This window comes from Gracilinanus agilis, chromosome 4, assembly GCF_016433145.1.
Source record: "Gracilinanus agilis isolate LMUSP501 chromosome 4, AgileGrace, whole genome shotgun sequence".
Classification (NCBI taxonomy): domain Eukaryota; kingdom Metazoa; phylum Chordata; class Mammalia; order Didelphimorphia; family Didelphidae; genus Gracilinanus; species Gracilinanus agilis.
In genome coordinates, this window is record NC_058133.1 from 389,402,691 (window position 1) to 389,417,555 (window position 14,865).

Consider the following 14,865-nt stretch of genomic DNA (forward strand, 5'->3'; position numbering starts at 1 on the left):
TCTCTCTCTCTCTCTCTCTCTCTCTCTCTCTCTCTCTCTCTCTCTCTCTCCTCTTTCTCTACCCCCTCTCTTTCTCTCTCTTTCCCCTCCACCTATCCGGAAAAAAAAAAAACCACCCAAACTATAAAGGTCTACTCCTCTATTGTTAATTTTCAACTTTAATGTCTCTAATTCGTGGAATCCACCCACAGTTTAGCCCTCAGAGGTATGGCTAATTAGCTTGCTCAGACAATCAAGTTATTACCTTTCTTGAATACAACAAAAAGGTTTTCATATCTTTAAAGAGATCAAAAAGAGTAAAGGGTTCACATCCCCCTCTTTCACACAAAAATTGTGTTATGAAAAAACACATCTGCACTATTTCACTGACTGTATAAGACCTACATTAGAAATTTTCCCTGCAAACAGTTGTGCCACTCCCTGTACTCTCAAGATTGATCCCCTTTATCAGCTCTTCTTGCTAGGCTTAGGATTCTGGAGCCATGGAATAGAAAGCTAGCCACCGCTCCTTATAAGGAATAAACTTGTTCTCATTGACTTCGAGGGGTTCTAACACAGTGAGTTAAAGACAAAAGATAGTATCGGTAAGAAGATTCATATGAAAAATGCATGCTTTAGCTTTTTTACAAAAAGCTACTCTATGAAAACCTGTCATCTACATAACACAACTGCATTTATTGGTTTGACTTTTAATAAGAAACTAAAGGGTTTTCCTTCATTTTCTTGTAGTAGTACACAATTTCTTACCTTCTCACTTTCCCATTGGGAATATTTTGTTCCCACTTGTTAATTTCTTAGAAAAATAAAGGAAGATTCATGCCTTCTTTTCCAACTCAACTTGATTAAAAGATTTGCTTACCCAGGTCATGCGCACTCTATCTTTAGTATTATAGCGACATTCTGTGATTAAGTTGTCCCCCTAAAACAAAATTACAAGTGTTCAGATTTGGAGTTTTGCATTACTTTATTAGATCTGTTATCAATGGAAGCAGGACTTTAAATCTGCAGGTGCTATAACTTTCTCTATATAATATTAATCTTTCAAAAGCCCAGTTGTTGTGCTATAACATGTAGTGTAGGTATAATATAAAAATTGGATCTATTTTAACTTCTCACACTTTGGGTCACAGCTTCCAAGGGAAGAAGTAAAATGCATTCCTAAACAGCATGAAATTCCTACTTGAGTAACAGAATAAATCATGCATATGGATATAGGATATGTCAGGATGTTGAAAATATTTCCAGGAAAGCAACTAACAAAAGAGAGTATGATGTTTTCCTTTCTGAAATTTCTCTATGACTTTCTTTTTTTTCCCTATTTTTTTAAACCTTACCTTCCATCTTGAAATCAATATTGTGTACTGCTTCTAAGACAGAAAAGCAGTAAGGGCTAGGCAATGGGGGTTAAATGACTTGCCCGGGGTCACATAGCTGGGAAGTGACTTGAGGTCAGATTTGAACCCAGGACCTCTTGTCTCTAGTCCTGGCTCTCAACCCACTGAGCCACCCAGCTGTCCCCTCTCTATGACTTGTTATGAGTTGGACTGTTTATTCATATAGTGGGTATATATGCATATGTGTTATATGCAAATATATACTTGAATATATGCATACACTACATACCATATAATATTGGCATATGCAAATAAATAAGTGATCAAATTGGGTATAACCTTTAGGAAGAGGTCAATACACATGCCCAACTCTATCCCTTATTACATATATACATACATGCATACATATAAACATATACTAGAAGTTAGCACAAAGTCACAGTATCCTAAAATCATAGACTGAGAGCTAGAAGGGACCTTAGAAACCATCAAGTCCATCATTCTCAATTTACAGTTGAGGAAACAGAGTTTCAGAGAAATGAAAAGATTTTCCCAGAGTCACACATATTATACATATTGAGAATGGATTTGAACTCAGGTTTTCCTAACTCCAAATAGAACACTCAATCCCCTGCATCACCTAGTGGTCTATGGTATTACCATAACATTCTTAGTCTGTAATAGTTCCCTGTTGCCTCAAATTTAATTATTATTTTTTCATCAATTTCATCCACCTCATGCAAGTAGAATTCATATTGTCCTCTCTCAAGAAGATATTTGGTTCCGTGACCTGTAGGATTTCAAACCCAAGGATTTCTAGTTTGGGGTTAAATATAGAGGGAAGCAATCTTTACAGTATCCAGTGCCTATGCCCACTTGTAAAATCTGAAGCTGGAATTATTATCCATCGCTGCCAGAAATAATAAGGAAATCAGCAGATTTCTGAAGACAAATGAAATGTGTCCTATCTGGGCTGGTGAACAATGATGATAGTGTCTTATTCTTTTGTATATCGGGAATTTGTCTGCCAAACTTGTTTTACTGGTAAAATCCTTCCTAAGTAAATCATTGTGAGTTCCAGACTCTTATAAGAAAAAGGATAAAGATGTCCATACCGGCAAGATAATTCTTTCTTCCTTTAGATACTGAAACTCCTGGAAATTGAAGTCAAAGTTATCATCATAAGCAAGGAGCTTCAGTTCCTCCCCTTTACGGAAATGGCGCATCCTGATACCTCTGCCAGCGAGATGTGCATGGAGAAGAACAGCAAATACATGAATTCCACTTGGTTTTTCAGCCTCTAGGGCCTGAGAGAGACCCAGAAAAAAGTCTCATCAACATTTTTGAGAACAAAAACAAACAAATAAAAACATTCATTGCCATTAAGGCAGCTCATGCCTTCAGGGAGCATATATTCTACTGAACAAAAACAAGTGGCAGGTTGAGACAGTTCGCAGTAATGAAAACTTGGAGGAACAGTTGACAGAAAAAAGTAACATGGAAATGAATAAATGCTTGAATAGTCATGATGCCAGTCTAAATTAAGATTTTTCAGGACTAGTCTTTGCTTTTCAACAAAATTAGATTCTAAATCAATATTTATTCATTTCAATATTGTCCATAACCCATTTAAAAATATGCCCCTCCTTTACAGAGCTTTCATTCATAAAAGTCTCTTCAGATTGCTAAATTCTGGGGAAATGACAGGGTTTTGTTTGTATGTCCAATTTTATCAGCATTATTCCTCCCTTTAGAGAGGGAAGAAGTAGGGAAGCAGGGAATGGAGAGAAGTGGGGCAATTCAGAATGAAAAAAATTATAGGTGGTCTGGAGGCTCAGCACCAGAGTTATAAGCATTTATTAATAAAAAGAGAGAGAAGAGATAAGAGAGAGAGATGAGGGAGAGGGAGAGGGAAAGAGAGAGAGACAGAGAGACAAAGAGACTAAGAAGGTGAGAGGGAGAGAGGGAGAGAGGGAGGAAAAGAGAGAGAAAGAGAGAGAGATTGAGAGAGATAAGAGAAAGAGAGAGATAAGAGAGAGATGATGGGGAGAGAGAGAGGCAGAGACAGAGACAGAGACAGACACAGAGAGAGGGACAGAGAGATTAAGAACTATCAGCTTAACTAGAACTGATTCTTCATTTGGCTGGCCAAGAGCCTGTCACCATATACATATGGCGTAGCTCATCATAGATCAAGAGCTAAAATAAGCTGGAACCTGGACAGCTTAGAGAGCCATTTGGTCCAGGTCTGGGAGCTAAGAGTCCCACTTGCTTCCTGCCTGGGTTTAAGAATACTCCTTGCCCACTGGCTTTCAAATAACATGCAGTCTGCCTTTCTCATGGTGACATTCCACTGACTCTTCCCCATTAGCTAGGGACACCCATAGTGACACTGGCTCTTGTCACTCACCCTGACACTGACTCTTGGCAGCCTACCATTTATCCTGAGTGTAAACTCTTACATCAAAGGGGAGTGACCCCCGTCAGCTTTTTGTCAACTCATTTATCGATCATTTTTTCTTTCTCTCTTTCATTCCCAAAATTATTGTAAATCCCTCCATGAAATGTACACTATATTTTCTATTTTTATATTCCCCTAGTGAGAAATTCCTAAATGTATAGACTCCATATGTGGAAAGATTCAATGGCGAGACCAGACATATTAATCTTCTGGAAAACCAAGAGTGGGAAGACAACATGCTGATCTCCCAAAGAATAAGAGGGATGGATTTTGTGAAGTAAATTATTTAGGGGATATTGTTCCCAGTACACAGTCTAGCCCTGGCATCCACTAGTATCAGTGTCACCTTGAGTGTCAATGTGCAACCTCGCCAAGGTGGAAGGAGCTAGTGGGGTTTTAAATGTCAGCTCCAGAAGGAGAGAGGTCTTTTTACTTCCTCTCTTGAATATTCCAATTCCCTGGGCTGGCACTTGGCAAAGAGCAGCTCAGCGTGGAGGTGACCATGCTGGGCTGAAATCTGGGATCTGATCTTACCTTAAATTAGTAAGGTTAAAACTTCTCTCTCTCTCTCTCTCTCTCTCTCTCTCTCTCTCTCTCTCTCTCTCTCTCTCTCTCTGTGCGTGTGTGTGTGTGTGTGTGTGTGTGTGTGTGTGTGTTTGTGTGTGTGTGTCTCTCTCTCAATGTTTAATACTCTGGTGTTGAGCCTCCAGACTACCTTTTATTTGTTACCGGAAACAGAGGAAATGGAAAAAGAGAAAAAGAGAGGAGACAGGTTCAGGGAAGTGGGAAGGGGCTGTGCAAATAAGAACAAGATTACAGGGAAAGACAAAATAGGTATCCATCATCAATATTAAGAAAGTGAGGGGGGGACCCACCACTCTGAGTTATTCCTTCTGCCTAGAGCTTCTCATTCTAATGTCTGACCTCTTAGTCTTCCAATGATAGAATAAGGAAATATACTTCAGAATTTTAGAAACAGAAAAATGAACCAAATAAGTTTCTTAAGTTGCCAACTCAACACTTAAAAGATGATTTTTCCTTTGCAGTATGTTCATTGGAAATGGATCCTTAATATGTAAATTAATTTCACTTAATAATATATGGATATATATACATCCTTAGTAATAGATGCATTCTTAATGCTGTGTAATAAAATTATCTTTAATAATAGCTAAATTCAGTGCTTTGCTTCAATTTTTTTCCTTGAATGTTCTACCACACACTTTTATGAGAATGTTAGTTAATGCACAAATTATATTAACCAATGAAGTCAGAGAAGAGACATACCTCTTCAAGGCATTCCAGAGTGCAATGACCCTCTGATCTGAACTCGGGCATTCCTGGAGGGATATTATGGAAGAGACTGACCCAGAGACCTGCTTCAATTATCCCAGCATCATATTTCCTCAAAATGGTGGTATGAAAGAATCTCAGTCCAGAGTTATCTACCAAGCCTGTAATAAAAGTGCATGATGGAAAATGAATCTGACCCTCTAAAAAAATAAAAACACCATTGCTCTCTAGTCTATTAGCTGGGTTCATTCATTTTTTGCAATGAAGGGAATAAAGTTGGCAATATATGAAAGCACTTTAAGAATTGAAAAGCCCTAATTAAAAGGCCAGACATTAGTAAAGAGCTAGATAGTTTTATGCTGCCCTTCACACTACCTCAACCACTGTCATATTTAATAGTGAATTCTGGAAATATCCGAGTCATCTAACTGGTATGCCACAATCCCCTAAAAGGAGGACCAAATGTTAAATTTAAAAGTATTTATTTGAACTATGAATAACTTAAAGAAGGTACTGCTTAATTTTGAACTGAGACACAATAGTTTCAGAATGAGGGTAAATAACCTGCTCTGCAACTAGCTTGCTAATTATAAAAACAAAACAAACAAACAAAAAAACCTAAAACAGAAACTGAAGTGGTTTTATTTCTACCTCCTTTTTTGGTTCATTGTCAATCTATGACCCCATTGATACTTCATAAGCTATCATGCTATAATCCACTGATTTTTCTATGGTGGAGGCTGATTTCATAGAATATCAACATGTTGCTGATTATCAAACTGCCTTCAGCACAAAGTTAGTGCAAAAAGTGTCCAAAGAAATCCACGAAATATTTTAAAATAATATGTTTTGTCTAATTCAATAAAACATAGTTTATTGGAAATTCCTTTACCATGGGAAATGGAGCGTTCTGTTTAATTAAATTTCCTGGTTGATTGTGACTTAACCAAAAACATTTTTGGCCTTCATCAATTAATAAAAACCCTGCCAAAAATTTGACCTTCTTTCTTACTTTAGTGAAAACAATATACTGAATATAATGGATGCTGATTTATGAAACATTTTTTGTAGCCTCATCACTATCAAAATCATTTTAATGGAAAAAGCATAGAAGTTACTGTACTAACTCTTGGATGTACTTACACTGTAGTAATTTTAGAATTATCTATTGACGTTTTCAAAATTATTTAAATACGTCATTGGCATGAACTTATATTTTTGTACTTTATTCATCCACTTAGATCCATTATGAATTGGCCTAATTATTCCCTTTTTTTAAAACCCTTAACTTTCTGTCTTAGAACCAATACTATGTATTGGTTCCAAAACAGAAGAGTAGCAAGGGCTAGGCAATGGGAGTAAAGTGACTTGCCCAGGGTCACACAGTTAGGAAGTATCTGAGGGCAGATTTGAACCCAGGACGTCCCCTCTCTAGGCCTAGCTCTCAATCCACTGAACCACCCATCTACGTCCCACCCAATTATTCTTAAAAACAATTATATCACTAAAAATTGTACATGACTTTTGATCCAGGAATATCATTACTAGACATATACTCCCAAAGATATCAAAGACAGAAAGAAAGCATGTGTGTGTGTGTATGGTGAATATACATACAATTTTTGTTGTGGCAAAGTAGGTAAGTATCAATTTTGAACTGACTAAAAATATGTTATAGGAATATGATAGAATATTAGTGCACTATAAGAAATAGTTAATATGAAGAATTCTGAGAAACTTTGTAAGATTTATATGAATTAATCAATAAATCAATAGAATAAAAAATATTTACTGTTTATTGATTTGTCTTGTTCTAGATGCTGGAGATAAAAATGGGAAAATTCAAAAAGGTGAATTTAGGGAAAAAGATAAAAAACTCTGGAACATGCTATGCTCGAGATATTTAGGAGACATCCAACTTGAAATGTCTCATCACTGGTGATGTAGTACTGGAACTCAGATAAAAGTCTAGAGTGGTATATATATATAAATCTAGGAATTATCTGCATAGAGATTAAAGCCATGAGAACCGATGATAGAGACAGACAAAGGTAAGAAGGATAGGGGGAGAGAGAAACACAGAGACAGACAAATAGATAGACAGAGAGAAGACCTAAAGCAAAGTGTTAGGGTATATATTCACAATTAGAGATTACAATATGGATGGTGATTCAACAAAAAAAGAATGAGAAAGTGAGAAAAAGTGGTTAGACTCATAGGAGAAACAATAGAATACTACAAAGAGAGTATATAGGATAAGAATAAAATAAGCAAGAAGAACTAAGAAAATTATATACTTTTTACATATATATATATATATATATATTCCAAAACTCTAATCAATACAATGACCTCTAATAATTTCAGAAGACTTATGGTGAAGCAAGTTTCTTGCCTCTTGGGAGAGATGTGGTAGACTAGAGAAACAGAATAAAGCATATATTTGCAGACATGGCTAATATGATGATTCATTTCGTTTGCTCTTTGTTATAAAAGTTATAAAAGAGAATGTTATAAAAGTATAAAGTTATACTTTATATTTGTATATTATATAAACTTTATAAAAGTATAAAATGTTATAAAAGTAGCATTATGGGGTAAGGAATGGAAATAGAGGAGAGATTTAATGAAAAGTGTCAGTGATCATTTTTCAAAAGAAGAAATTTAAGTTCTCCATAGCTAAAAGAAAAACCTCTCCAATCACAATTCAAAAAAGGAAAATTAAGGTAACTTTGTGATTCTATCTCACACCCAACAGATTGGTAAAGATGAAAAAAAAGTGACAAATATGAATGGGGGTACAGGAAAACAGACATATTAATGCACAGATAGTAGAACTATGAGTTGGTTCAGCCATTCTGGAAAGTAAATTGGAACTATGCTCCAGAAGTCCCTAAACTTTTGACCTAGTAATATTACTATTATGCTCAAACCTCAAAGAGATGCAAGAAAGAGAATGGTGTACAATATTGGAGGATCCATATGTACAAAATTATTTATGGAAGTTCTTTTATTGTGATGGCAATAAACTGGAAATGAAGGGATATGGTTTTCAATTGAGGAATGTTTGAAAAAATACTGGTATTATATGAATGTAATAATAATAGTATTTTGCTATAAGAAATAACAAAAAGTCCTGATTTCAGAACAATGTTAAAATAATGGGAACTGACACAGATTGAAATGAATAATGCTTAGGATATAATTCATAAAATAACATTTTAAAGATAAATAAAATTGAAAGACTTAGAAACATTGATTAATGCAATGGCTTTCCTTTGTAGCTTGTTCCTTTCCAGAAAGGTGTTGTGGCTCATTCATTTCTAATTAAAATTACTTCAGTTTGTGAATTAAAAAAAAAAAAACAAGCCCCTTATTTTAGCTTTATTATGTCACCACTAATGGATTTCATACCCCATCACTTAGGACAGCAATTTTGGCTAACTGATTATAAGGAAAGGTCACAATCTGAATCAGTATTAGAAGGTAAGAAAAGAAAATCTGAACTACTCCCAAGGAAGTGAATGGAAAGATTAAAAGAATATATCCCAGACCTATTTATGTTGACTTTAGCTATACCGGACTAGTGTGCTCTTTACTCTTTAAAAGAAGGTTAAGTTTTTGAGCTTTCTAGAGGAACAGTGATGAAGCATCATGTTACCCATCTTCTGAAAGATAAAAGCCTCAATAGTTAGCTGATGACAACTGTAAGTTAATACAGTGCTTTAAGTTTTATAAAGCTCTTTGACATGCAGTCTCATTTAACTCTCATAACAAGTCTCAAGTCTTAGTTAAAATCCCTCCTTCTATAAACCCTTCTAGATCCTCTTTCATGGTGGTGACTTCCTAGCAAAATAATCCCTAATTTATTCTATATATATTTTGGTTGGAGTATGTATATTTTGTCCCATTAATTTGTTTGTACATAGTTGTTTGCATATCCTCTCCCCATTAAGTTATGAGCTTCTCAAGGGCAGGGACAGTTTTTATCTTTTTTTAACAAGTGCCTGGTATATACTTGGTGCTTAATTAATGCTCATAGGCTTGAGAACAACCCTATAAAGTAGTTCTTATTATTGTTCTTATCTTACAGATAAGGAAAACTAGGGCTAAGAGAGAGAGATTGTGACTTGTCTAGGCTCACATAGCTAGTAAGTGTCAGAGGCAAGATTTGAAGTCAGATCTTCTTGATTCCAAGACCAGACCTCTATTCATTGTGCCAGCTATTTACCTCAAGATGCACAATAATATGTTTGGATTTGGCCAATGTTGGAATTTGTTTTGACTATGCAAATTTGTTAAAAGAGCCTTATTTCTTTTTTTCTTCAATGGGGGCCGGGGTAGTGTGATGGAAAATGCTTATTGATTTCTTAAGTGCTATATATTTATATGTGTACATATATATGTATATCCATGCAAATATAAGAGACTCAAACAGCTTTTGCAGAAAATTCTAGTTAACTGATGATTCCAATGAGTTTTAAGTTGTTAGCTTTGTGATTTCAGAAACTAATTACTTATGAAATTTTTAAAAAATTGATCACTACTGAATCATTTAATGAATTGAATCAATAATTGACTAGATAAACAAAATTATCTCCAAAGTAATAATGCATCCGTACCTCCTATCTTTTTTTTTTAATCTGAAAGCTCATGTAATAATGCATCCGTACCTCCTATCTTTTTTTTTAATCTGAAAGCTCATGTAAGAGTTATACTTCTTCCTTGTTAGCTTTCATTATCTATTAGAGATAGGTGGGGTATTGGAATCTCACTGCCCATTATGGATCTGGTCAGATTAATTTGCAAACAGTTCTCATTAACTGGGGTTCTGGCAATTGACTATTCCAGATCTTTCATATATATATATATATATATATATNTATGCTCGAGATATTTAGGAGACATCCAACTTGAAATGTCTCATCACTGGTGATGTAGTACTGGAACTCAGATAAAAGTCTAGAGTGGTATATATATATAAATCTAGGAATTATCTGCATAGAGATTAAAGCCATGAGAACCGATGATAGAGACAGACAAAGGTAAGAAGGATAGGGGGAGAGAGAAACACAGAGACAGACAAATAGATAGACAGAGAGAAGACCTAAAGCAAAGTGTTAGGGTATATATTCACAATTAGAGATTACAATATGGATGGTGATTCAACAAAAAAAGAATGAGAAAGTGAGAAAAAGTGGTTAGACTCATAGGAGAAACAATAGAATACTACAAAGAGAGTATATAGGATAAGAATAAAATAAGCAAGAAGAACTAAGAAAATTATATACTTTTTACATATATATATATATATATATTCCAAAACTCTAATCAATACAATGACCTCTAATAATTTCAGAAGACTTATGGTGAAGCAAGTTTCTTGCCTCTTGGGAGAGATGTGGTAGACTAGAGAAACAGAATAAAGCATATATTTGCAGACATGGCTAATATGATGATTCATTTCGTTTGCTCTTTGTTATAAAAGTTATAAAAGAGAATGTTATAAAAGTATAAAGTTATACTTTATATTTGTATATTATATAAACTTTATAAAAGTATAAAATGTTATAAAAGTAGCATTATGGGGTAAGGAATGGAAATAGAGGAGAGATTTAATGAAAAGTGTCAGTGATCATTTTTCAAAAGAAGAAATTTAAGTTCTCCATAGCTAAAAGAAAAACCTCTCCAATCACAATTCAAAAAAGGAAAATTAAGGTAACTTTGTGATTCTATCTCACACCCAACAGATTGGTAAAGATGAAAAAAAAGTGACAAATATGAATGGGGGTACAGGAAAACAGACATATTAATGCACAGATAGTAGAACTATGAGTTGGTTCAGCCATTCTGGAAAGTAAATTGGAACTATGCTCCAGAAGTCCCTAAACTTTTGACCTAGTAATATTACTATTATGCTCAAACCTCAAAGAGATGCAAGAAAGAGAATGGTGTACAATATTGGAGGATCCATATGTACAAAATTATTTATGGAAGTTCTTTTATTGTGATGGCAATAAACTGGAAATGAAGGGATATGGTTTTCAATTGAGGAATGTTTGAAAAAATACTGGTATTATATGAATGTAATAATAATAGTATTTTGCTATAAGAAATAACAAAAAGTCCTGATTTCAGAACAATGTTAAAATAATGGGAACTGACACAGATTGAAATGAATAATGCTTAGGATATAATTCATAAAATAACATTTTAAAGATAAATAAAATTGAAAGACTTAGAAACATTGATTAATGCAATGGCTTTCCTTTGTAGCTTGTTCCTTTCCAGAAAGGTGTTGTGGCTCATTCATTTCTAATTAAAATTACTTCAGTTTGTGAATTAAAAAAAAAAAACAAGCCCCTTATTTTAGCTTTATTATGTCACCACTAATGGATTTCATACCCCATCACTTAGGACAGCAATTTTGGCTAACTGATTATAAGGAAAGGTCACAATCTGAATCAGTATTAGAAGGTAAGAAAAGAAAATCTGAACTACTCCCAAGGAAGTGAATGGAAAGATTAAAAGAATATATCCCAGACCTATTTATGTTGACTTTAGCTATACCGGACTAGTGTGCTCTTTACTCTTTAAAAGAAGGTTAAGTTTTTGAGCTTTCTAGAGGAACAGTGATGAAGCATCATGTTACCCATCTTCTGAAAGATAAAAGCCTCAATAGTTAGCTGATGACAACTGTAAGTTAATACAGTGCTTTAAGTTTTATAAAGCTCTTTGACATGCAGTCTCATTTAACTCTCATAACAAGTCTCAAGTCTTAGTTAAAATCCCTCCTTCTATAAACCCTTCTAGATCCTCTTTCATGGTGGTGACTTCCTAGCAAAATAATCCCTAATTTATTCTATATATATTTTGGTTGGAGTATGTATATTTTGTCCCATTAATTTGTTTGTACATAGTTGTTTGCATATCCTCTCCCCATTAAGTTATGAGCTTCTCAAGGGCAGGGACAGTTTTTATCTTTTTTTAACAAGTGCCTGGTATATACTTGGTGCTTAATTAATGCTCATAGGCTTGAGAACAACCCTATAAAGTAGTTCTTATTATTGTTCTTATCTTACAGATAAGGAAAACTAGGGCTAAGAGAGAGAGATTGTGACTTGTCTAGGCTCACATAGCTAGTAAGTGTCAGAGGCAAGATTTGAAGTCAGATCTTCTTGATTCCAAGACCAGACCTCTATTCATTGTGCCAGCTATTTACCTCAAGATGCACAATAATATGTTTGGATTTGGCCAATGTTGGAATTTGTTTTGACTATGCAAATTTGTTAAAAGAGCCTTATTTCTTTTTTTCTTCAATGGGGGCCGGGGTAGTGTGATGGAAAATGCTTATTGATTTCTTAAGTGCTATATATTTATATGTGTACATATATATGTATATCCATGCAAATATAAGAGACTCAAACAGCTTTTGCAGAAAATTCTAGTTAACTGATGATTCCAATGAGTTTTAAGTTGTTAGCTTTGTGATTTCAGAAACTAATTACTTATGAAATTTTTAAAAAATTGATCACTACTGAATCATTTAATGAATTGAATCAATAATTGACTAGATAAACAAAATTATCTCCAAAGTAATAATGCATCCGTACCTCCTATCTTTTTTTTTTAATCTGAAAGCTCATGTAATAATGCATCCGTACCTCCTATCTTTTTTTTTAATCTGAAAGCTCATGTAAGAGTTATACTTCTTCCTTGTTAGCTTTCATTATCTATTAGAGATAGGTGGGGTATTGGAATCTCACTGCCCATTATGGATCTGGTCAGATTAATTTGCAAACAGTTCTCATTAACTGGGGTTCTGGCAATTGACTATTCCAGATCTTTCATATATATATATATATATATATATATATATATATATATATATATTTCCTGAAAGACCAATGGTATTACCACCAAGGATTCACATTCTCCTGAGAGCACAAAAGAAAAGACCATCTTTCCTGAGCCAGTAACCATGGCATTTCCCAGAGAAACATATAGTCATGCACAGAGGAGGCTTAGGCAGACCACCAATCAATAAAGGGGTAGAATGCCAAAGGGTTTCAATTTTTTTTATGAATTTTTTCACTTTATTCATATATAGAACTACCACTCTCTATAAAATTCTTAGAGGAAAAAAATGGGTAGAAGGTCAGTCAGAATCACCAGCATCATGGAGTATCTAATGCTGAATTATTTGGTATCAGCTTTAAGGCAATAACTGTGGCTAATCTGATGGCACAGTTACAGTTATCCTAGAAGGGAGGTTGCTTCTAGCTTTCCACAGCTTCATCCTCAGAACCCAGGGCTCCCTGTTTGGGAACGGAAGCTGTAGGCCCACAACAGTCATAAAAGCTCCAGAATAATACATTTAAAAACATAAAATGATAATCTCTCCAAATATTGGTAAAATAATGAATGTCTAAAAACTAATTAAACAAAAAAAAAAACGAGTTCTTCTTTCTTAACTGATACTAACAGAAAACTTCATATTCGACTTTTTCGTTGACTCTTCATGGTAAAATGAAGGTATTAAGAAGAGCAAAGAAAGGAACATCACCCCACATAGTCTATTAGATAACTGGAGGAGGAATTTGTTGCTATCTAATTGTTAGTTTGCAATGTACTTTATACTGCTTATTAAGACTTATTCCAATACACAAAAGACAAAGACTATGAAAGTTCTTTGCAAAGTTAAAAATCCCATATGAATATGATATGTAATGTACATTAATGTTAAGTAATAGTTATTAATCATCAATATTATTGTTTCTGCCACTATCATCTTTTTGTTTTTAAATCCCCCATGTTTATGTTAGGAGACAATATAGGGAGGGATAGAGAATACATTCAGAATGAAAATGTCAGCAGAAGAAATGGTTATAGCAGACTTTTAGTAGGCAGCATTTTCAGGATACTATATTTTTTCTGACTTTTTGATTAAGGTTTAAAGGCAATATAATAAGTTTTCCTTTTTTTTTCCACTCACCCTTGAGATATTTCTTATTTTGATTCCAAAACTTACTACTTCATAATTCTTGATTTCATAAGTAAATTAATTGATTAAAGATAATATTGCTGAACCTTAAATGCAAACTTTATGATTTTTGTCCCAAGTGTGATAAAATGCCTAATGCTGAATGACTCCAATACTTCGCTTTATAATATTTTAGGTGGTAATTTGAATATTTATTTCATTTGGAGATAAAATTTTCTAGCACAAGGATGCATCAGAGACTTACACAGTGCATGCCACAAAAAAACCAGAAAGTTATTCTACCCTATATATTCTACCCTATATAACTGCAAGTCAATTCCACAAGCTTCTGGAAACATGGTACTGCTCCTTTGTCTGAGTTCCTAGTGAGTGTCTTTGGAGGATTCAGAAAATACCATTTTTATGAACATGATATGGAAAGGATATAAAAAAGAAACTCACCTTCCTGATATGTTGGATTATCAAAATGAACTTCCAGAAGCACGTAGTTAGGGTCTAATGGTGTACCCAGGGACAAGCCAACATGAGGAGGATATGAAAATCCCTAAGAATTGAGATTTATGTAAATCACTAAAACATATTCCCTACTGAGAGCTTTAATTTTAATCTACAAACTTGCAATTTTCAGAGAAATTCCAAAATTATCAAATATTTAATACCACAAAATCCAAATTAAATGGCTTGATAAAATTATTATTTCCTATAAAAAAGGAGAGAAGAAAGACATTTTTGTTTGTTTACTTTAGGAGTGAAGGTCAAAGACCACTATTTCA

The 14,865-nt window shown here is 34.1% G+C and overlaps 1 protein-coding gene across 1 annotated transcript in view; it reads right to left on the reverse strand.

The window, feature by feature from the left end:
• Nucleotides 1–14,865, reverse strand: part of MOXD1 (monooxygenase DBH like 1) — a 102,739-nt gene that overhangs the window by 23,945 nt on the left and 63,929 nt on the right. The window contains exons 6-9 of the mRNA XM_044674739.1: nt 14,534–14,636; nt 5,083–5,249; nt 2,450–2,641; nt 860–919 (exon numbers count right to left, since the gene is read on the reverse strand). Coding sequence (XP_044530674.1) covers nt 860–919; nt 2,450–2,641; nt 5,083–5,249; nt 14,534–14,636 — 522 coding nt within the window. The remainder of the gene's footprint in view (nt 1–859; nt 920–2,449; nt 2,642–5,082; nt 5,250–14,533; nt 14,637–14,865) is intronic.